The 24,653-nt window shown below is 40.9% G+C and overlaps 2 protein-coding genes across 2 annotated transcripts in view; both read left to right on the forward strand.

Annotated features, from left to right (window-relative positions):
* cntn3a.2 (contactin 3a, tandem duplicate 2) overlaps positions 1-6,642 on the forward strand; it is a 46,166-nt gene extending 39,524 nt beyond the window's left edge. Inside the window, exons 22-23 of the mRNA XM_026153729.2 lie at positions 385-553; positions 1,410-6,642. Of these exons, the coding sequence (XP_026009514.2) occupies positions 385-553; positions 1,410-1,507 (267 nt within the window). The 3' untranslated portion in view covers positions 1,508-6,642. The remainder of the gene's footprint in view (positions 1-384; positions 554-1,409) is intronic.
* A 2,002-nt stretch (positions 6,643-8,644) lies between these two features.
* On the forward strand, positions 8,645-20,891 carry exosc10 (exosome component 10). Its single transcript, XM_026154480.2, has 25 exons — positions 8,645-8,842; positions 9,397-9,533; positions 11,908-12,031; positions 12,119-12,223; positions 12,412-12,571; positions 12,881-12,989; positions 13,083-13,158; positions 13,248-13,358; positions 13,485-13,628; positions 15,045-15,235; positions 15,346-15,502; positions 15,684-15,832; positions 15,998-16,048; positions 16,194-16,305; positions 16,454-16,501; positions 16,579-16,654; positions 16,754-16,854; positions 16,942-17,034; positions 17,127-17,195; positions 17,408-17,513; positions 17,600-17,673; positions 20,046-20,226; positions 20,349-20,413; positions 20,501-20,577; positions 20,670-20,891. The coding sequence occupies exons 1-25, from the start codon at positions 8,717-8,719 to the stop codon at positions 20,698-20,700; spliced, it is 2,673 nt and encodes an 890-aa protein (XP_026010265.1). The 5' UTR covers positions 8,645-8,716; the 3' UTR covers positions 20,701-20,891.
* The last annotated feature ends 3,762 nt before the right edge of the window (positions 20,892-24,653 follow it).

Consider the following 24,653-nt stretch of genomic DNA (forward strand, 5'->3'; position numbering starts at 1 on the left):
ATATTATATATGGTTATGCTCAGGATATGTCAGCCCATTTCTACTGGAAATGCCTTTTGGTTAAACTTTCAGCAAGGAATTTGCATTTGCACTGTTACATTTTTATAAAGCTTTAATGTACATAAAAACCAGCTTCTTGTTTAAGTGAAAATTAATGGAAGGTTGTCTTTTTGCGCTAGTAATGTTGTGGAGTATTTTGTCTCGCATCAATTATATCGTCAGTTATATCGTTATCGCAAATTTTCAAATATATATCGTGATAAATATTTTTGGCCATATCGCCCTGCTCTACTTGGTACACTAGGTAACCACGAAGCTTATGCATTTGAAGTTGTTATGGTGTTAGAAAACATATTTGCAACCTTGTTTGTGTTCCCCTTTCAGCTGTCATACCATAGGCAGCGACACAAAGAGGTAATCACACTCACAACGGTCAATGCAACAGCAGAGCTGACCCTCCCTGAGGACGATGAGGAGTACATCATCTTTGTGCAGACACTGAGTGAAGGAGGATTAGGGCCGGCATCAGATCCCATACGAATCCACCAGCTAAGTAAGCTCGGTGTTCATGTTTTGTGAAGTTGCAGTGGTTAAATGGTCAAAAACGGAAGGCTGGAAGAATAATTTGAGTTTTCCTCGTGCCCTTCCCTTTAAAATATGCTGCTCTCATACTCCAGAGGAACATAGACAAATGCCAAAATTTGACATATGAATTCACTGGGACCTTTTTCTTTCTTTTTTGCCCATTTTTGTAAATAAAGTCACTTAACACTGTAAATCTGACAGGGACATTTTGTCCTCCCCTGACCCACCCTTAGTCAAGGCCCCATCCCACCTCCCCTGCGCTCTTCTGCGCTTATAGTTTGCTGAAATATGCAACACAATCCATCTCTGTCACAGACTCGCTTTGGCTAGATGCTATTGGTGTCCTGTGGGACTCCAGCGGGGGCTATTCCCCTGCCCTAAATGCTACTTTGCATTGTTGAACTTTTGTGTCGTATCCCTGAAAACAGAAAGAGGTAGAATTCAACATGGGTTTTTTTGTTAAATGGGCTCATCATTCCCGGAGGAGCAGGAAACGCGCTGTCTGGCAGAGTCATTTTTATCAAGTATATTATGTAGTGAGAAAGCAGCGATTGAAGCAAACTGCATCAGTGTTCTGGGTCCTTTACACTCACTTCCTCTAATACATTTTTTACCCATGCACTTAAAAGCCAGCACACAAATGAGTTTGCACCACATTTTAAGTAACCCCATGAAACGTCAGCATGCATATTTTATGTTTTGACAACCTAAGCGTGTTATTCTCAGCAGCTGACAGAGCAGAGAATTGAAACTTTGGGTTAGAAATGTGTGTTTCAGACGGATGTCAGCCACGGTGCTTTTACCTTGTTTTTCTTGTTTCCCAGGTATGAGCGCCCGTGGCTCCAGAGCCTGGAGTGTGGAGATCTCCCCCCTCTCCCTGTTCCTCACCATCGCAATATCCTCATTCAGGTCATCGTTGTGACACAAACAGACTCTGCTCTGTTTTTCAGCATTCACTATTGGCTCTTGTTTTGTTTTCTTTAATTTGTGAAAGTGGTCAAGGTTTTTTCTTTTCTTGCATTTTTTTAAGGCACCGCATATTTTTCTCCCAGTGTTATTTTGCAAGTATGCAGCAGCACAAGAGAAGAGTGTGCTGTCAGACACTTAATTAACAGTAAACGCTTGCTTTTTTTTTCTTACATAAGTCTGTTTTGACATTTTTGCGGGTTGGGAACAATGCTCCATTTCTACTCTTTTTTGACTCTAGAATGATACAGATGCCTTACTTCCATTCATGTGCCAAAGTAGTTGCAGCCTTCTCGTTGTTATTGCTAAGATAGCTACATGCTTTCCTCAACATTTTATTCCTCACTTTTCTTATCACGAAGGTCTCAGTGAACCTTGCAGAAAGCCCTGCAGAGAAGTTTATGATTGTTTGTTTGTTTCCTTGTATTTCTGAGTTTTCAGTTCTCCTCTCCAAAATCAGAAAGTAGAGACATGTTCATTCACCTGTGCCCGTGCCTTGGAGATTCTTGTATCGGCGTCACTTATAGACACTGGTTAGTGGTACTTAGCGTTTCAGAACATACTGCAGCCATCTCCATCTTTACGTGATCCTTTAAAAGTCGGTTGTGTCCCAGATGAAACTCATAAAACACCTCATAGTGCCGTTGTCCTCCATTTACCTTTTATCTTTTGATTGTGCGGAGCTGAATGTACCATGAAAGCTCCTAAAAATTTTAATGCCTCACGCTAGTTATAGTTATAGCCTGCCGAATGATGGATTTGACTTTGCTCTGCGTTCACAAATTTTACATTTGCTTGTATACAGTAGTACCGGCAGAGGTGTGTAACTGCCAATGTAATTCCGTTTTTTTGCAGCACCAGTGCTTCAGCGAACTTAAACAGCAGTCATTGAAGTCATTTATCAAAGGAAAATGACAAATGTTCACCGGCTTCAGCTTCTCAGATGTGAGACTTTGTTGTTTAAGATGTAAAACACAGCAAGGTGTACCTTTTATTATATTTCCCTCCACAGTATTCAACTTTGAATGGGATTGCAATGATCTGCCAACAAACCACTATATGAAATCAAAATTAGAGGGTGATCTAGTTACTTTTGTATCGATTTTCTAATCTCACTTTCCTGTTTTCACATTAATTTTTGAAATATGCAGTATTTCCTTTATCTCGCTAGGCTAAAGGTTTTGCCTGGACCCTGTACTACAAAGTGAGTTCAGCATACTCCGGGTATTTCTCCAGTATCAGAATTCAGCTACCCTTACGCTTGGTAAGCTGGTCATCAACTTGATAAGTCAACCCAGGGTTTGACCGGCACGTTCTCGCAAAATGATCTGCACATTTGACCAATCACAGAGAAAAGAAGATAAAACTATGCAATGGGATAAAATGAAGAGGTTAAAAATGAAACAGTCTGAAACCAACACAGCTGCTGCAGCGTGAGGAAAAGCGCTGTACAGTCGTTTAGTATTAAACGCGCTGTATGAAAGCGTGAGCGTTTAGCCTGTTTGAAGCCAGGAGTGAAAAAATGCCCACTGTGTAACTTTACTGAATTATCGATATCACAGCTCTATCGTTAAAACACAGGAGAATCTGATGGATTATAATCGAATATTCCCTTTAATTAATGTTTAAAAGACAGTTTTAGGTTTTATTCTTTCTGCTGCAGGGCTGGTGGTGTTTAACGGTCTGAGAGTTAAGAATAAATATAAAAAATAGTCAAGTAGCTCCTCTGTTTTAGGATTTTAGGATTACATATTAATGCTTTCAGAACAATAAAATTGTTGTTCAATTTATTCCTGATGCTGATCAGGGAAATTCAAAGATTTCCCTTTAGACCCTCCTGCTATCCACAGATGTGAGGGATGTTTCAGGAATCATGATGCTGTTTTTGGAGAATTGATCAATCAGTAGGAGGTGACTTCATACCTGTTGGTTGCTAAAATGGAACAAAAGCTTCTTTAGCTTCACAGCATGAGTTACTGTGACGATAAAAAGCGAACCACCTTCATAGTAAAGAAAACTCAGGGTTAACCTGAAGTTACCTGGATAGAAATCCCCTGCTTTGTAGTACAGGCCGCTGGTTACTGACCTTTGATAGCACGGAGCAAAGCAAAATGTCATTGAGTCTAATGTCACATTCAAATTGATATTTCCACGGTTGGTTAAAAGAGAAGACTGATACCACTCTCATGTTAGCACATTGACAATGGGACCAGTGCGTAAGCATAGCTTAGCAAACCGTCAGCTTGACTTTGTCCAGTATTCACAGCCAGCACCTCTAAAGCTTACTTATTTGTTTACTTCATCAGATGGGGCACGTCAGATAGTCGAAACAAACAAATTTCTGTATCTGACTAAACTGACAATATCAACAATCTCTTCACACCCACTTCACACTGATTTGCCAGCCGTGTGGAGGTGAGAAAGTAAGCTGGGTTTGAACTTCTCTGTCGCATTTTTTATTTGTTAAACACCTGGTTTTTACACTGAAACATTACCAGTACTTTCAGTTAAAGACTCAAAGTCTCTCTTGGACAATTATTGCATTTTACACCTCACTGCGGTGTCAAAGACAAATTCTTATGCTTCCGACATGGTTGAATTTGCTCTTTCCTAACAGAGCCTGGCACTGGTTCTGTTGTGAATGCACGCACAAGGGTGGTATAGCATCTCTATGATAGAGTTATATAGGTAAGGCAATACAGTTTAAAGAAATGACACAAATAATCTGAACTAAGGAGTCTCTTTGCTTGTTTGGAAGCTTTCAGCTGTATTTCTCTCCTCATGTCGACTGAAAGCTCCATAGGTGAAGCTTATTTTGTCAAACCAGTTTAATGCTGATGAGCTAATTTAAAATAAAGCAGCTGCCTGGTTACCAGACACGAAGACACACCTAGTGGCCAATCACAATCCAGAACTCTCATGTCTTTAATGTATGGCATGAAAAAGAAAATCCAATATGTTTGAGCTTTGAAACAAACAAAATGAGCAATCTTTGGATGTTGCCTCGAGCTCTGAGTAAGAGGGATATACATTGTTCACAGTTTTCTGAGTGATTAATGGGAAATACAACTGACTGATTAATCAATAGCGAAAATAATCATCAGTTGCAGCCCCAGTCTACATCCATCTGGGACCACACAGCCAGTGCCAGTCAGCGTATATTCACAGCCATTGCCGTCGGGACGAGAGGTTTAAAGCGCTGCCAATTGTGCCAGTCTGATAATTGAAATCTAGCCACCAGCTTAGACATTATTTGGCTAAATGTGTGGTCAGCTGTGTTTTTAATACTCTGTGAATTTGTTCTTTGTTGTCAGTCGTATTGGTTGTTTTTTTTTTTTTATGTGGTCCGTGTTGTCATTGTTTATTTATGTATTTCAGCGAAACCCCGCAGCTCAGGTATTCAGACCTGCTTCACTTCATCTTTCAATAGCTCTGAGATGGCAGAAGCGGATAGATCTGAAATGTGTCAGCGCAGGACACAGGGGTCTATTTAACAGTCTGACTTGATGAACGGAAAGCCTGATGTGTGCCAAGATTTAGCAGACATTAAAACATCTTAATAAATTAGAGCAGCCCTGCGGGGTTTCTGTGGGGAAAGGGCATAGGAGTAATGGTACTAATGACACTCACAGAAGGCCAATATATCAGGATTTAGGGAAGACTAAATCAGGACAATCTCATCAAGATGACACGATGAAAGGTGCGTGCGTAAATGTGTACGAGCATGATTGTGCACGGTTATTACCTTAGTCTGCCACATCATGGACAAGTGCTTTCAGACAACCATTTATCTATTTGGAGGGAGGAGGGGGGTTAAACTCATTTCTTGTGCTATGGTTCAAAGCTTTGTGCGACTGAAGCATTGCGGACATTGAACGAGAGCAAAACAAGGTCAATGTGGGAGGTAGAGATTTTTAAAAAGTGAGTTTGACTCAGGGAGGAGTTGAAATGTCTGTCCACTTAACGCAGATTCCTGGAGCGAAGGACTAAGTAAGATTTAAAAACCAGAAAGGGACCCAAATCCAAGGTCACATCAGGTGCATGTGGCAGGTAAAGCTCACATTAAATGTAAAGGTTTACTTCCCCGATGAGTGTTGAAGCTGTCTTTGAATCGTGTTTCGTTGTTTTTGTGGCTCTACGTGTGGTTAATCTGTATACATTCTTTCATCGCAGAATGACATTGTTAGACTAACAGATGTTTACACAGGAAATGCATTATTCTGGCTAATTTATTGATTATATGAACTGGAAAAAAAAGAACTTGTGTCTTTGGGTACATAGAAGCATTGCCAACCTCTGTTTTGTAACGTATCAGTACTGTGGAGATGTTTTGAGTTTGACTTTGATCTTCTTCTTCTTTTTTTTAATGTTTGATATGGTTACTGATTGGGTTTTTTCCCCCTAAAGATTCTGCACAAAGGTCAAGTGTTGTTTTTAAGAGAACAATTGAGAGCCAGAGATTTCTAAATCAAAAGTTGGTGCGCTGAGATCTCCCTTGCCTTCATAAATGATGCTGTACATAGTGTATGTATTTCGTTTGGCTTTTTTAGCAACGTCCCCGCCCTCCCCCAACCGGGAAACCAAACAGTGCTGCTTCCAATTGTAATTCTCAGTCAAACCCTGAATCTGAAAAATACATGAGCAGAGAGTAACATTTCCTAGCAGCTGCTATCACACACAGCCTTTTGGTGCAGTGACACAAACACCTACCTGTTACAAGGTAGCCGGCCAGTGCACAGTGGATAATACGAGTGGTATTATTCACGAGTACTTTTTGTCTTTTTATACCAATACAGCTTTACGGTTTTCAGAAAAGGCTAATTTGATCCTAAAATAAGTGCGAGTAGTTTCATTGGATTTCTAAGTGCGGACAGACTTTACGATTACAGCTCTGGGTTACAACGCTTGGCCTTTCTGTCGTGACTCCTCAAAATGTTCATGTCGAGGTGATCTCCGTGAGATCGTGGCAGCAGCGTTTTCACATTGAAAAGTCATCAGCTGATCTTGATATGCTGAAGCTGTGCATGTATGATATCGTTTGGTGCATTTGTGTTTTCTAAATGAGGGAGTTAATAAAAACAATTCATTGAGGGTTCCTGTCTTGGATTTTTTTTTCTGAATTATATGTGTGCTGCTGTCATTTACAGCATCAGCAGTTTTAGTGTGTTTTACTGCAGGAAGACTTTGAGTGGTGCCTTGGGGCACCGTCAAAGCTATAAAATGCATAATATTATGAAAAAGCGTATAAATGGAAGTAAATGTCAGCGGTAATGTCCTTTTCGGTGGCTAAAGAACACATCTAAAGGGTTTTTTTGTTGGTTTTTTTGCTGCATATACTAATTGTATTCTTACACTGTGTAATAACGACTGCCCTCACAGATATGAAATGCTTTGAATACTAACGTCACGCTGTATCAAAAAAATACACAGTCTACAGCACACATCAAGCAGATGGCTTTTTTACTGTAGCCTTCACAAAGAGTACTGCCGAATTTCTTCTGGATTATTAGAGCATATATTTGCTGAACTTCAGATACCTTCCACTAAAACAACAGAATGACAGGGAAAGCTGCTGTGAAATATTGATTGAGCCCAGTGTTGCAGAGATGCTTTTAAGATAATAAGAGGGAGAGGACCCTGTGAAGAGATCAATATGAAGGGGAAGTGAAGAAAAGATAGGTTTCTCCCTACATACCACAGATCATCCGTAATGAGCTAGTGTGTCAATACTTTGGCCGGGGCTCCTCGCATACCACTGGCCACTAAAGAGCATCAGGCCACTGTAACTTGTCTGCAATTAGTGGAATTTTACACCAGACTAAGGGGAATGTATTTATGTCCGATTAGTATACTCATGGTGGTCACCTTAGCTCGAAAACTGCAAAGTGCTTCGCATTCAAATATCCCTTAGAGAGATATTGGCTGAGACATGATTGGTGTATATTGCCTCCCAATGCAGCAGATGCTGTGGCACGGTTGCTACGGATTGCAAGTGTCAATACTGCCCCCTAATGGTCCCACCATCCCAGTGCATCTGTCCAGTGTGAGGCAGTAAACTGGACATGAGGCAGTGCCTGCAGTATGACTGCACCGAACAGGTACACTGAGAACCAGAGACGGAACAGGCAGTCATATTCTGATTCATACCCAATGTTGAGTCGGTTCACAGTTTTAGAGGTAGAGGTTAACCTAGAAAATCAGTAGAATAATCCTTTAATTGTCCCACAAGGGGAAATTTGGGTGTAACAGCACCAAGAAAGACACATATACAAACAAACAGTACACAAGACACAGAACAGAAACACACAATTTTTACATATTTTACATATATGTACATAATTTTTACATATTTAAAGTATTATTGAAATAGAATTGAAGAATTAAAGTGAAGGTTATATCACAACACCAGTGTCTTCAAGGGGCTTCATATTGTAAGGTAAAGAGTCTACAATAACAGACGACCCCCTATGTTAAAGCACTTGGTGATGGTGGGAAGGAAAAACTCCCTTTCAACAGAAAGAAGCCAGCAGCAAAACCAGGCTCAGGGAGAGGCAATCATGGGGGTGATGGGAGGAAGACAGTTCAGTTTAATTTAATTCATACAGTGCCAAATCACAATAACAGTCTCTTTAAGGCTCTTTATATTGTAAGATGATGACCCTACAATAATAGAGCGAAAATCCCCAAAACAGACAATCCTTTGTGAGCAAGCACTTGGCAACAGTGGGGAGGAAAAACCACCCTTTAACAAGACGAAACCTCTGGCAGAATCAGGCTCGGGTAGGGGCAGGCATCTGCCACGATTTGTTTGGGGTGATGGGAGGAAGTCAGGAGAAAAGACACACTGTGGAGGAGAGCCAGACATTATTAATAGCTGTGGTGTATAAACACAGAGTGTGAAAATAGATGAATGAAAAAGAAACGCTTCCCAGTGCATCGTGGGAAGCCCTCAGCAGTCTAAGCCTAGTGCAGCATAATTAAAGTAAAAATATGTGTGATCGTTTGCTTCGGCTGATGGTCTGTGATACGATCCGCCTGGTAGTGGCCCTTCCACCCCACACCGTTAGGTGGTGCTGTTTGTCCCTCGGCATTCCCAGTGGCCCAGAAGAATCATCGAAGAAACGAGTTGTTTCCTGCGTTACACATGTACATAGCACCACATTAAATGATGGCTTCTTCAAAGAAGAAAGGTTTAAAGAGCAGTGGCCCTAAGGACAGTAATTTGGACACCAACGACGAGGACAAAACCGAATTGTGCCCCGGTTTCAGAGACGTGGACGCTTTTGTTAAAGTAAGTAAACAAATCCGGAGTTCATGCTAGCAGGCAAGAAAGCAACGTGGATGCCTGATAGCTGGTTGAAAACATCCACAGCAAGCTGTTGAGACGAGGTGACTTTTATACAGGTGATTGTAAAGGTAAAGGTCGACGTTACGAGTCTGGAGTGTCTTTGCTAAATCGTTAGAAATGTGGAAGTCTGTAGTTAACAGTTATTATCATGCAGTGTTGCAAGTAACGGACGAAAAGTGATAGAAATCCAGTCAAAAAATATCTCCTGGGACCAACCACATACTCTATTAAAGTCTTTGGTTAAATAGCCTCTGTTTATATAAAGTCAGCAGAGCCAGCAATGACAAAGTAAGAGCATTTTAAATTATTCAATAAGCACTATATCCATGCTGCTTTTCCCTGTGGATAAACCTTATTGTTCCCTCAATATGATGTAATAACAGTAACTAATAGGGAACAGCAGTGTTTCCGTGCCCTTTATTTTTAATTATAATCAATTTCAATATATTGAAAATGGCTTTAAACAGTAACTAACAGCTCAATCTTTTTCTCTACAGCATGGGTTTGGTGCTGTATTATCAGCCACCAAAGCATCTGCCGGCCTGCCTCAAGCTGGGGATGAATATGATTTCTATCGGAGCTTCCCAGGATTCCAGGAGTTCTGTGAAAGTCAAGGAGATAAGCTCCTGCACTGGTGAGAATATAGTGTGTTGTTGCATTATTTTATTTTTTAAATTCACAGATTCAACAATGCATTCAGTGAGTTGATCAGAATCACAATACTTTATGGATCCCTGGGGGAAATTATGTTGATTACAGTGCTCCAGTACAAACAGTAACAAAAACAGACAATACAAGAAGTAAGACATAGCACAATATATTCATATGTATATATTGTGTAGTCCTGACAAACTATGTTGTTGAGGTTTGAGGCAACACTACAGTTTTGCAGCAGCACACTCCACTTATAATGAAAACTGAGCTTAATGATAATCAGACCACATGAATCTCTTAAACCATATCTGTATACCAAACATATATTAACTCATTTTAAAAAGTAATTTCCATCTATACTCACTTGCCTGTAAATGTATATTACATTTCCATCATTATTTTTAAAGTGTATTTTGCAAAAGTCTCAAGCCACCCGTCATTTCATGTCAGTGCAGAAATTTACTGAAATATGCAAATGTAGATACAAATACAGTATAGAAGACAGAGACAGTTGGTACATTTCTAATGAGTTTGAAAGTCAACATTTGGTATGATCGTTTTTATCCTTCAACACAGCCTGAAATCTGTTAGGTAAGCTCTGTTATCATTTCTTTAAGTAGTCTTCGGAAATGTTTCTCCAGGCTTCTTGGAAAACATTCAGGGCTCGTCTTTGGCTGCCCTCTGTTTCATGACAGAGGATCCACCATGTTTTTCAGGTGGCTGTAGACACTCAAGGTGTAAGACCTGTTGCCACTGATTTTCAATCCAGTTCTTGTGTAATTTGTCATATCTCACCCTTACCTCCCTGTTTTCCTTAACAATGGCTTCCTGACAACCACCCTTCCACTGAGACAGTTTCTGATTACTTTAATACTCTTTACCTGTTGTACATAGTTTTTAATGCCTACCACTATTTCCTTGGGCCTCCATTTTTCCACTTTCATTTTTTTTTTAAACAACATACTCCACACCATGTATGCCAAATTTTCAGCTAATAGCTCAGTGGGAATCACATTGTTGGCGCAAAAATGCTATTTTTATGTCAGACATTTCGTTTCACGGGCATAAACTAGCGTTTTTCATAGATTCATCTAAAGAAATGAGACCAAAAGGATGTTTTTTAAGCAGGCTTCTAGTAGCAAAATGCCTAAAGATACAGTTGGCTGTTTGCCAAGCTATGTGTAGGCACAGCACTGGTTCATCGTTTCAGTTGGGTTTCAGCTTGCATGATTCATAGGTCAGTGTTAAGTGGCTTAAAAAATATTTCTCTGAACATGATCAGATACAAGTACTGGATTAAAAATCAGTAAAAAAAAGCAACCAGTGTCCAAAAGCCTTTGAAATACTTCGAGAAAGCCTGGAGAGCTGTTGCTCAAGAGAAAAGCACTTTAAAAAAAATAGCAAGAAGATCTGGCATCTTGGAAACGAAATACAAAAAATGAACTCAAGACTTTTGCTCATACTCTACATGTACGTGTGATGCTTCTAGCAAACAAGATCGGTGATCGTTTGCTTCGGCTGATGGTGGGTTATAAACGTAACTGAAAGTAACACACCAGTATTAAGTTGTTATGTGTTGGGTTTGATATGTGTTTGGGATTAGTAGGATCTGTAGTATTTTACTGACTGATAGTTATTGCTTAGTCGCTCGCACTAATTAGAAATCTGCTGACATCTCAGTGTAAAAGAATGCACGAGGGCAGCTGTAGACACGATAACTGGCGCCTGATATCGGTCACGGCCACCTCAGTTCCTGCAAAACAAGCAACTCTCCCCACCTGTTTTAACCAATCAGACAGATGCACATTCTCAGATAAGACTTTGTGTAATGCCTAGATATCTCCTCTTTTTTTGGGAAATTGGCTGCTGCTAACTGCTTGCAGACTGTTTTCTGAACAGAACAGATCCATAATCATCCAGTGCTTTAATAAATACACCAAAAGATGAAGTGTATCGACTGGTGATTCCTAAAAGTGGATAAACAATTGTGCGACATATGGCACTGGGACTTCTTACACAAGTAGAGCGAAAACACAGTGATAATTATAAATAATGTGGCATAACAAAAGATCTATCAGCCTTAGTAAGCGATCAGACCCATCCAGGATGCATACGTGGCTGGCTGCCTTGTTATTAGAAACTCGTAATTGCTGGACTTCTAGATTAAAACACAAGGTAGCAGTTTTCAAACTAAACAGGGGTCAGCAAAGGTTTCCAGACGTCTCCCACGAGGCTTTAGTGCAGACGTACCCTTTGACACGCATGCAGATGAGTTGTTTTATTGAATAACTAACCTGTCACTAGCTGTGCATCAGTAATCAAAATGTAATCTTTTCACTGTGCCTCTGTGTTAGTATGAGTCAGATAATGCAGCACCATGGATGCAGATCTCACATGAGAGACCGGAACAAGCTGACAGGGCTGGAGGAGAGGTTCGACTTGGTCGTGGACTCAAATGACGTTATCCTCGAAAGAGTGGTATGACCCGCAGCTTTGGTGTCGAATGAGTTTCTACACGAAAAAGTCTTTGCAAAGTAACCCTGAGCTCTCATGTCTGATTTCCAGGGGATTCTTCTTGATGAAGCTGATGGGGTGAACAGGAGCCAGCAGCCTGTCATGCCTGCAGGGTTCCAGCCTCCAAAAGTTGTCGTTTCCAGCTGGAATCGCAAGGTTGGCTAATTAACCTCTCCGCTATTACACTGCAGATGCCAGTGTCTGCTCTGGGCCGAATTCAAGAAGAAACAATATGTGCCAGACCTGGCAGCTGTTTCTTAAATCTCACGCACACACAAAAAAAAGTTTTTTGAAAGTAGTACGTTTGTTCTACACTTTTTCTAAACAATGCTTTTATGGATCAGGGTTCCAGTCCTAGCAGTCGTTCCGAGACATTTCGACTGCTCCATGCCAAGAACATCACACGACCTCAGCTGAAATTCAAGGAAAAAGTTGACAACAGCAACACGCCTTTTATACCCAAGATCTTCATCAAGCCAAATGCAGTAAAGCCACTTCCATCTTGTAAGACATGCTTTTTACTCTCATATTCTTCCTCATCCTATTGTTTTCTCGTGTTAGCTTTTGATTGCAATATAAACGCGTTGACGCAGGGATGTCAAACTCATTTTATACCACTGAAACTCTCATTTCTGTCAGTGAAAAGAAGTCTAACTATAAATGTAATGTCTTGATGCATGCTCCTAAAGGAAAAAAAAGTCTAATTTTCCAAAGCCGTCCTGTGGGTGAGCTGATTCTCACCCCCAGGCCTTATGTTTGACACTCCTGCTTTAGCGTGTCAAACTTATTACCTTTCCTGTTCTCCATCCATAGATTTTACCAACAAACAAATGCGTAAAGAGAGGCCTGAGGACCTTGATGTCCCAGCTGCCCTGGCTGACTTCATCCACCAGCAAAGAACTCAGGAACATGTTGATGACATGTAAGCATTCTACCTTGTTTAATATACACATCATATCTTGTTCTATTTTTTATTTTTATTGTGCAACTATACTTGGGATTTTGATCCATGCAGGTTTGCACACCCATACCAATATGAACTGGACCATCTTACAATACCAGAAAATCTTCTGTCTAAGCCAGAACCTCAGGTAATACACTCATGTGTAATGTGTGATTCCTGTAATATGATGCTGTCACTGTTGGTTAGGCCTCTGTCTAATCTGTGGTTTCTTTTCAGATGCACAAACCAGTAGCTGAGACAAAGTTGTCATTTGTTGATACACTGGAGGATTTGGTAGCTCTAAATGAAAAGCTGTGCAAATTGTCTGAATTTGCAGTGGACCTGGAGGTACAGAGCTCATATTCATAGTGTTGTAATGTAATGTAATGTAAAAATTTTGCATCACAAATTCATTTATTTGGACATTTTCAGACAAATTTCACTGCTCACTTTCTTCTTTGTTCTTCATCGCAGCATCATTCCTACAGAAGTTTCCTCGGCCTCACCTGTCTGATGCAGATCTCCACCAGAGAGGAGGACTTCATCATCGACACCTTGGAGCTCCGCAGCGAGATGTACATCCTGAATGAGGCATTCACTGACCCCTCCATTGTCAAGGTAATGGAGACACTCCCCAATCATTTTCCCTCTGTATCCTGCTCTGCTCTATCAACAGCAGATGAGATTACATGTCTGGTTAGATTTGGTTTGAGGTGGGCAGGTGCACAGTCGGCAGCTGTTTTTAAAATTTTAATCTCAGTTCTGAATTCGTTATAGTGCAGTGGACAGGCATGACCTGTTGTTCTGGTACATGATCAGTGCAGCAGATAACTGGGGGAAAAATCTGTCTAAAGTGTGAAAATGTACTTTTTTTTGTGCTGCATACTCTGTGTTATGTCGTTCCAGCGGTCCAATGACAATTGCAGCACCAGCGTGTCATGCAGGTCAAGGGTTGCCTTTTACAGCTTTGGTAGCACTATGATGCATACAGTTAGGTTCAGCCAGTTAACATCCTTCTGGTGCCAATTTATTCCTGTGCAACTCAGTGAATTTCATGCATTCTGTTCATGAAGACTCTCTTACCCTTTGCTCAGCTCTTGTTATCAGTTTCTTTGTCTTTAAGTGTTTTTTCTTTTTAAACAGGCCCACACAAAGAGGCAGAAAAATAATGTACTGTCACACCAGCAGGCACCTTATGATCACCAGTTTGTTTGTAAAGCACCTTGAGGTGACTGCTGTAGGGACTCGGCGCTATATAAATAAAATTGAATTGACCTGATATGACTTTTGATTGGTTAAAAGTGCATGATTTGACACTAAGGTCATTCAAAAAGCCAAGTCCAGTTTACTGTATCTTGGGAAGAAATCATTTACCCTGTTGGGATTTATAAATAGCTTATGAGCTCTATCAATAAAGTAATCATAAATGGGTTTACATACCAGTTTTTGGTGTTTGTACCTACATGTGAATGATTTCCCTGTAATGTGAAATACATATTTAAAGAGAAGCAGTCTGGTGGTCTAACTACTTGTCTTTCTGTTTTTTAAAGCCATTACTTTCCCACATCTCAGAACTGAAAATGCACTTAAAATAGCCCCAAGGGAGTATATCTTCCTTGGGGCTATATCTCATCATCTCCTTTTTGATATTACATGGAGGCCTTTTGGGGAAAAAAAGAATCTTCACCAGTGTAATGATTATAAGTTTGTAAAGTTAAAACCCCCCTGAGCCGGAATTTGTTTGAGGTGTCCTTATTATTTTCAAACACATCCGATAAAGTTGGCAAGCGTCCCGCGGTGTGTGTGGGAGCAGACATGACTCACCCACTGTAGGACACCTGTGAAAAAAGTGTGGTGCGTAGGCTTTAAACCACTGAAAGATTTGCGAAAATGATCCAAATGTTACATAGCATGTCTCCACTTTTTTTCAAAAGAAAATATATAGATATAAAATGAGTCTTAATTGTTTTTCTTTATTAAATAAGCTGGTTCTGCACCGGTGAGGTTTCAACACTTCATGTTTTTTGTTCGTAGGTTTTTCACGGTGCAGATTCTGACATTGAATGGCTCCAGAGGGACTTTGGCTTGTATGTTGTCAACCTTTTTGACACACATCAGGCAAGCCGGGCTCTCAACCTGGCCAGGCATTCCCTCGACCACTTGCTAAAACACTTCTGCAACGTGGACTCTGACAAACGTTACCAGCTGGCTGACTGGAGGGTTCGGTATGGTGACTCCTGGTTATTGAATGCATAGTTTTATACTTTTCACTTAGCTTCAAGCGTTGTATGGTTGTTTTGGGGGAATTAAATATAGTCCACATTTGTCCACATAGCCCCTTGCCAGATGAGATGGTGCAGTATGCCCGGACAGACACCCACTACCTTCTTTATATCTACGACTGCGTGAGGGTACAGCTTCTCGACTTCAACCACGGACAGCCTGGTTTGCTGCAGAGTGTCTGGAACAAGAGCAGCAGCATTTCCCTCAAGGTGTGCACTTCATACACCATGAAGATTAAAGTGACACTTCCTTAATAGTCTTGTTCAATTCTAATAGTTCCATTGGAGTCTTTAATGCTTCCATAATTTTTACATTTCCACACCATGACCTCTCAAGATTTTCTGACATTTGTCACGATTCGTCATGTGCCCCCCCTCTCTTCTCAAACAGAAATATGTGAAGCCTATCTACACAGAAGAGTCATATTTGGAGCTGCAGAGGAAGCAGAAAAAGTCTTTTAACACCCAGCAGCTCACTGCCTTCAGACTGCTGTTTGCCTGGAGGGACAAACTGGCCAGGCAGGAAGATGAAAGCACCGGGTAGGCTGCCTGGAAATGGATGGACTTCTTGTTCTGGAAATTTGCTGGAGCTTTTTTTTCCCTCTCTCTAGCTTATCCTTCCTGTCCAGCTACATATTACAGTCCAAATGATTTAGGGTTTGGAAGTCGTAACATGTTTTAATCCAGTGTTACCTGTGTGTTTAGATACGTCCTGCCCACTCACATGATGATCAAAATATCTGAGGAGTTGCCAAGGTAAGTTGACTATATTTCTCTTCTCTTTCCTCTTTTTTTTCTCCTTTTTCTTTTTTCCGGTTCTTGTTGTTTTCACTGTGGAGTAGATGAATTTAATGTTTTTATTCATAACCTCCAGCTCAGTATTTTGTCTTTACCTACTCAGGGAGCCTCAGGGCATCATTGCCTGCTGTAACCCCGTGCCCCCACTGGTGAGGCAGTACAACAATGAGCTCCATTTGTTAGTGCAGCAGGCCAGGGAAATGCCCCTCCTTAAGGTGAGGAAAGATGAGTGGCAGCAGGGGGGGATGTTTTGGGGGTTTTTTCTCCCCTCTTGGTATTATAAGTTCAATGTTTGAGATGTCACTGATGATTTGAGGGACCAGGATCAGTCAAATATTGCAATATCTTTTGCATTTCACACAGGCTGAGATTGCTGCGCAGAAGAAGAAAGGACTCACGCCCATTAAAAAGGTTTGCTTAAATTCCAGTTGATTTTGGAGGTTGAATGACTGCAGGGGAAATGAATGTGGTTTTATATCATTTTCCAGCCTGAGGTCCCGTTGTTTGGTCCCCATGATACATCCAGGGTTTCCGAGAGCGACCCCCCTCAAATTTCTGCTGATGGTAAGCTTCATGCTCGTGTGTGCTTTGCATCGCTCAAACGATAGCAGATTTCAGCCCATTAGGCTTTGTATTGATGCATCCATTAATTTATTTTTTCAGATCTGCCAGTTAAGCAGGGGATGCTGTTCTCAGAGGATGAGGACGTAGATGTACAGAAAGAAAGCGGTCTCGTGGCATCAGCTAAAATCACACTGTTTGAGGTGGAGATTAACATTTAGTTTATTCAGAGTGAGATGATTTGTGTGTAACTGTGGTGCAAAATGTGAGATCTCTGCTCTTTGTTAAAGGAGGTGGAAATAAAGGATGACCAGGAGTCAAGCTCAGCGGCTCAGATGAAAGCCAGACGTATTATTGAGTCCTTTGAAAACCCCTTTAGAATGGTAAGAGGCAGGCAGTGATTTACCCTCAGTGCTGGTTGTGTGCCACCGAACTTGAGGTTCAGTATTCATTTGTCTTCCTTTTGGGATTTCAGTATTTACCCTCCACTGATGTGCACGTCAACAAAAATGCCAAGTTTGACCCGTCTTCAAAAATATTCGAGGTAATCAAAGAGCTCTATTCACCGATCCATATCCTGTTTTTTTTTTTTTTTTTTCGTTTTTTTCGTTTTTTCGTTTTTCTTTTTTTCTTCTTCGTCTTTTTTTTCTGTTTAGTTTCTTTTTTTTCTTCTTCATCTTTTTTTTAATTTTTTTTTTTTTTTTAAACCTCGTCCCTGTTTGAACATTCACAGCTACAAACTTCTCACCTTGACAGATCAGTAAAAGGTGGAAACTACAGAGTGTTGAACAGCAACAGACTGAATTAGAGGCCAAGAAGAAAGCCAAGCAGGAAGCCAAAGAAATGGCAAAAAAGCAGACGGGTAACAGGGTTAATTTACTCTAAATTGATCATTTTCTTTCACCCATAATTCATGTTCCTCATTGTTTTTAATGTTGACTTCCATAGAGGAAAGGACAAAGGCTAAACAGAGTTATCAGGAGTCTCTCAAGAACGTCGCCACAGTTCGCCAGCAAGTAGCAGTGAGTCACTCACTTTCTGTTCCTGCCATTTTCTCTTTTCAACTTTAGATGGGCTTCGGTGTCCCTGTGGCGTGAGAGTTATACTCACTCACAGAACATGTTAAAGCCTCTACATTAATGGCCAGTTTAACCCTCTGCTCTGCCCCCCATTTTCTGATGATGCCTTTGGTTTTTCTGCACATAAATACAGTGACTCATAAGCGAGTAAAGCACTTTTACCAGTCTGCAGCACTGGCATTGAAGTGGCCTTTTAATATTTATGTCTGTCACATGATGTGTCTGGGGAAACAGAATCCGCAGCGGGGGACTAGAGCATTAAGAGACTCATCCTTTACTTATCACGTGATATTTATTTATTTTTTCTCCCCTGGAGAGCGACAATAGCTCCTTTCTGCCCAAAAGCCCATCTACTGGGATTACTGCTTTACACCCACCTGGTTACTCATGCACAGTCTTTCCACCATAGTGCTTTTTTAAATACTCTGTCCCCTCTACCTTTCACCATCTGAGGCTTTGCCATCATTTGTTTGAGTGAACACTAATGGCGTGCACCAGACTAATCCTCTGTGTGATGACTGTTTCAGTGAAAACTTGGTTTTAAGGCACTCCCTGCTGAATTGGCACCCTCATATAAGCACGTTGGCACCATCTGGTGGCGTGCATCGTAGTCGGAGATGTTGGCAGCAACGCTTGAAAGTAACAGTCGTCAACTTGCCAACTTCAGCAGAACATTGGCAGTTTCGGCTAACTGTCAGTTTCAGCTGGCACTTGGGCAATGAAGTTTTCTTGTCTAATTACTAATTATTTGAAAGAAAGCTCAGTGATTTTTGGAAGCTCCTGCTGCTCTGATATAAATAATATTACAAAAGGGTTGTGCAGTGATTTGGTTGTTCACCAACAGTGGCATGAGAAAAATACAACTTGCTAGTGAGCAAAATGAAATGAGCTGAATAGACTAATTTGCTTGGGAAATAAAATATGCAAATTAACAGTTTAGCTTAAGGAAGCACTGCTGTGGCATTTTCAATGTAAACAGAAATGTGTGTTTTAGGTTATAAGGTAATTATTCACAATAATGTTTTCACTTTGTAAGCTTTAAATCCAGGTGTCCTGCTTCTTTGGAGTGAAAACAACGTATAATCTTCGTTGTAACATTATGTAATTCTCCAATCTTGATACAGCTGACTCGTAACAAGCAAACTGTCAGAAGACAGATTCTATGTAGGCTTGTAAACACCATAAATATATACATTCACCAGGTACTACATTATGTACACCTTCCTAGCCCCCTTTTGCCTTCAGAACTGCCTCAACTCTTTTGTTATCCACCTTTTATTCAACAAGGTGCTGGAAATATTCCTCTTAGATTTTGGTGGCACAGCATAAATGCAGCTCAGCAGAGCGTTTAGAGCATGTTGCACTGTGAAGCTCGTGTTCCACCACATCCCAAAAGGATGTCATGTTGAACATCTGAGCTTTGTGACGTGCTGTGTTGTCCTGCTGTAAGCAGAAGAGAGTACAGTACGGTGATAAAGAGGTGGAGATAGTCAGCAGCAGTACTCAGGCTGTGGCATTTCAACCATGCTCAGCTGGTACTCCTCGTTTTCTTTCAGCTCCTCCCTTTAGTGGTTGTCACAGAGGATCTTCTGCACAGCCTTATCCCTAGCACCGTATCACCTTATCCCTAGCATCTTCCTCTTTCACACAAAGAAGTGTACTCCATAGTGCCAATCCATGGTGGCAAATGGGGAGGGTTGTGTCAGGAAGCATCCAGAATAAAATCTTGGCCAAATTAAATATGCGGATCATCAAGACAAGTGTGCCAAGAAAATGTTCCTCACACCATTCCTCCATCAGAAGCCTGAAATGTTCATACAAAGGATGTGTGCTTTCATGTTGCTTACACCAAATTCTGACCCTACCATCTTAATGTCGAGGCAGAAATGAAGACCAGGCAGTCTTATTCTAATCTCCTGTTGTCCAGTTTTGGTGAGCCTCAGTGAATTGTAGCCAGTTTGCTGGTCTTCTGCTACTGAAGACCATCTGCCTAAAGATTCAACATACTGTGCTTTCAGAGATGCTCTTCTTTTGGTTGTAGCAAGTGGGGGGTTTTTTGTTTCTTTGGACTTTCTGTCAGCTCAAAGCAGTCTGGTCATTGGATATTTTTGCATAATTTGACCGTTCTCTGTGAAATGTTTAAACAGCAAAACATTGAATTAAAAATCATCAGATATAGAATAAGGGGTCACATGCATTCAAGACTGGGGATAAACTCTAACTAGTTTGACAGTGTCTACATTTACAGAGGTGCTCATTAAAGTGATCATTCTTTGTATTTTACTGAATGCAGTGTTACTGACCTATTTAATTAGGAATCCTCAAACGCCGGCGGAAAGAAAAGAGAGCGAGTCGACAGTGAGGTTGGAGACTTGACTCCCAAACCAAGCAAGAAGTTAATGAAATCTGCAGAGAAACCCCAGAAGACAGAAGTAACTCCTCAAGACAGCTTCAAGCCCTTTGACTACAGTCAGTCAGACCTCAAAGTCTTTGCTGGTACGCATATCATTTTTTTATTACACTGGGTGAAACCACGGCTTATTTTTCATTCATTTGCAGTTGTTTTAAAATCTAAAAAAAACCCATTTAAATTCTGTGCACTCTCTTTTCTTCTACAGGTAACACATCAAAGGATAACACACAGTTTGATCCAAACCGGCAAGCCCACGATTTTAAGAGAAAAGTATGGCTCTGTTAAAATAATTTATTAACCGAACCACATGCAAATATATTCATGTTTAATAATGAATTGCTACATTTTGTGTAACAGAAAACTCCTAAGGGACAGAAAAACAACACTGGTGCTGGCAACCGAAGTATGTCGTACCTGCCTGGAAAATCGGATCGGTAAATATATTCAGCGTACAGAGGTTTTTCTGGCCTTGCTAATTCAAACTCACAGAATATTAACCACTCTGTCCTTTTCTTCCCCCTTACAGAGGATTCCGGCATAACTGGCCCAAAAGATAGGCTGTCTTTGATGCCATTTTCTGTCTCCATTTTAAAACCTTTTCACCCTGCAGAAACAGTGTTTGTCTTTTTTTGTCCTTGTTGTGCAGCCAAGTAAAATCCAGGATTTCAGAATTTAATGAATTTTGAATCAAAAAGTATCTTTTTCTATCTGCGCACACTTCCTAAATAAAGATTGTTTTAGAAGTAAACCCTGCCTTATTTTTTTATTTGTGCAACAGTATTATGTAGAATTATCACTACCAACTCAGATATTAAAATAATAGTTAATAAATAGTTAATAAAATTGGTCATTATCCTTCTTAGCTTGTGTGGACTATGCTGCATGTGTTCTTTGAAGCACTAGTGTCAGCATCAATCTAGAGCTTTACTTCAAAAGTTCCCAAGCTTAGCTTCTTTATTAGATTTGATTTTACAAGTGTACAGTCTGCTGCAGTGATGCGGACGCTGCACCAGTCCATCATGGTGAAGAGGGAGCTGAGTGTAAAAGCAAAGCTCTCAATTTACCGGTCGATCTACGTCCCTACCCTCACCTATGGCCACGAGCTGTGGGTAGTGACCGAAAGAACGAGATCGCGGATACAAGCGGCAGAAATGAGCTTCCTCCGAAGGGTGGCTGGCCTCTCTCTTAGAGATAGGGTGAGAAGTTCGGCCATCCGGGAGGGGCTCAGAGTAGAGCCGCTGCTGCTCCACATCAAAAGGAGCCAGCTGAGGTGGTTCGGGCATCTGACAAGGATGCCTCCTGGGCGCCTCCTGGGTGAGGTGTTCCGGGCATGTCCCACCGGGAGGAGGCCCTGGGGCAGTCCCAGGACACGCTGGAGAGATTATATCTCTCGGCTGGCCTGGGAACACCTTGGTGTTCCCCCGGATAAGCTGGAGGAGGTGGCTGGGGAGAGGGAGGTCTGGGCCTCTCTGCTTAGGCTGCTGCCCCCGCGACCCGGCCTCGGATAAAGCGGAAGAAGATGGATGGATGGATGGAAGTGTGCAGTCATTTGTTAAGAATGAACTAAAAATGGTGGACACTAGTGTGCGAAAGTCTAGAGTCACACTTCATTTCTTCCTATTTTGCTTCCAAGTAGCCAAACTTTCTTGGTTTGTTTGTTTGTTTGTTTTTAAGTTTTTATGTTCAATAGTTCCCCAAGGTCTCTGAAGAGGGCAGCACAGTGATTAGTACTGTTGCACCACAGCAAGAAAGCCTTTAGTTCAGCTAATTTCACTCAGCTGAAGCCTTTCTGTGTGGAGTTTGCATGTTCACCCTGTGTTTTGGGGGTTCTCTCCAGGTATTCTGGCTTCCTCTGGCAGTCCAAAGACATGCAGGTTGTGGAGTCCACATGGTTGTTTGTCTCTCTCTGTTAGCCCTGCTGCATCAGGCTGGCGACCTGTCCAGGGTATACCCTCCTCTTGCCCTATCGTAGCCCCGCTGCGACGCTGATCAGGTTAAGTGAATGGATCGTTCAATCTCTGAATGACTTTCTACGTTTTTCATTGGCTGTCATTGTCCATTTACAGTTCAGTCTTTGTACCTGACGGTTAAAGGAATATGTTTTATTTCTGGCTGTAAATCCACTTAACACTGGCCTATGACACATTCAAGCTTTAAAAAGTCACCCGTATATACATAACAGAAACCTGACAAGTGAAACATGAAAGAAATTTCAGGCCTAAAAAAAAGAACTGTCTACAGCAGATGATGAGTATCTGAATGGCAGGTCCTTAAGAAATAGGAAAACAATCCAGTAAAGACCTGAAACGGGACCTGAGATGCATCTGGACCTTCAGCTGATCCCTCTTCTCTTCACTGAACCCTCATCGAGAATGGTCTCAGTAGAAAGGTGACTGTCAAGAAGACGTCCTTAAGGGAAACCGTGAAAAAAGGCTGAGTTATGTCAAATTATGCAAGAACTGGCCTGAAATGATCAGTTGACAGGTTTTATGGAGTGATGAATAAATATTTGAGCTTTTTGGTCCATATTGTCATCAGTATGTACAGAGGAGGTCAGGAGTGGGGTACAACAATGAATGTCTGCAGCCATCTGTTTAACAGATGGGCGATCATGGTTTCAAGCAGCATTTTGAGCCTGTGGTTTTGGGATCTTTTTAAAATGGATAAATGTGCAAAAATAGCATCAGATTTTGATCCACCAAGCAATACTACCTGGAAAGAATGTGATTGGCTTGGTTTTTCAGCATAATAGTGATCACAAACACTCAATGCAGCAGAACCATACATGGATAGACAGTAGAGCTGCCACAAATGATTATTTTGATAGTCGACTAGTCGCTGATTATTTTTGCGATTAGTCGACTAATCAGATCATCATCCATTGGATGTAAAACATACAGCTTATTGCACCAGCATGCATCTGCTCTTATATAACTATCATTAGCTTATAGTTTTAAGTGTTTAAGGTATGTACTAACTAAAAATAAAGACAAGATGAGAGTTTATTAAATTTTAATGACACTTGCAGATTGTTTCGATGGAGTTTAATCTGCTTGACGTTTATTCAGCTGTGTAAAAACTCTAACTTTAATCTTAGCCAAACCGATTTAATCAGGAACCAATAAAATACTAAAAAAAAGCCAAACAATAACATTTTTAAGTTATCTAAGTGACTTATATATAATGTTTAACCTGAGTAGCGAAAGACGGCGGTGGGTTTGAAAATGACTTGCTGGGAGTCCGGTGTTCTCACCGGCTCTAGTGAGCCTTGCCCCCGGCTAGCTATCGAGCTAGCTGGTGGGTAACAGACGTCTCCGAAAACGTAGGAGCGCTTTTGAATATATGTGATGTCTTGATAAACTGAGCAGATATTTGAGGTTTACACAGCTACATTCTCGCCTGAAAATATGTTAATCGTTTATTTTGTGACCCAGAAAGAATAATAAGAGTAATATTAAAACTAACTAGCTGCCGCCATTGTTGATAACTGAGCTGGGCCGCGCTATGAATTCTGGGACACAGCTTCTTCTTCTTCGGGGTTTAACGGCAGCTGGCATCCTTGTACATGCAGTGCTGCCATCTTCTGTTTCAGTCCGTTATTACACTCTTAAATCCTACTACTTATTCCTGCGTCTTTTGGGATCTTACAAAGCCTCAAACGACGCGTCGACTATTAAATTAGTCGTCGACGATTTTAATAGTCAAAGTAATCGTGACTAGTCGACTAATCGTGGCAGCCCTAATAGACAGTGAAACACTATTAGTCATGGATTGGCCTCCACGGAGCCCAGGCCCTAACGTCATTGAAGCAGTGTGGATCATCTTGACAAAGAATGCAACAAAAGCAGCCAACATCCAAAGAAGAGCTTTGAATGTCCTTCAAGAAGCCTGGAGAACAATTCCTGAAGACTACTTAAACAAATTACAAGACAGCTGCCTAAGATCAGGCTGTAAAAAAGGCTGTATATTGTTTGTTTGACATCTCTTCATGTGAAGCACTTTGTAACAGCGTTTTGGTCTTAAAAAGTGCTATATAAATAAATTTTACTTACTTACTTACTTACTAAAAGAATAAAGGTGGTCATAACAAATATTGACTTTCAAGATTGTTAGAATTGCCCAGACTCTGTTTATGCCTTGTATTCTGTATTTCCATGGAGGTTTGCATTTATTTCAATAAACTGTTCCACGACTCCTCAACATATAAATTTGACATCATTAAAGTTGTTTTACAAGTTTTACAAAATGTAAATATTGCAGTAAACAGTCCCATTACTGTTGCGTGGCACGGAAAATTTGGGTTTATAACATGAATTAAGGTCAGCACACTTAACTTGTTTGCTGACTTAGTGCTTATTTTAACCTCTGGAAATAACAAACATTAGGGCCAACACTATGTAGAGAAACACTGGGAAAAGAATATAATATCTACATCCATCTAATATATCTAATCAACCAATAACATGCCATGTAGACAAAGTCAAAAGAACCTGCTGAAGCTCAGACTGAG

This window comes from Astatotilapia calliptera, chromosome 20 (genome assembly GCF_964374335.1).
Source record: "Astatotilapia calliptera chromosome 20, fAstCal68.1, whole genome shotgun sequence".
Classification (NCBI taxonomy): domain Eukaryota; kingdom Metazoa; phylum Chordata; class Actinopteri; order Cichliformes; family Cichlidae; genus Astatotilapia; species Astatotilapia calliptera.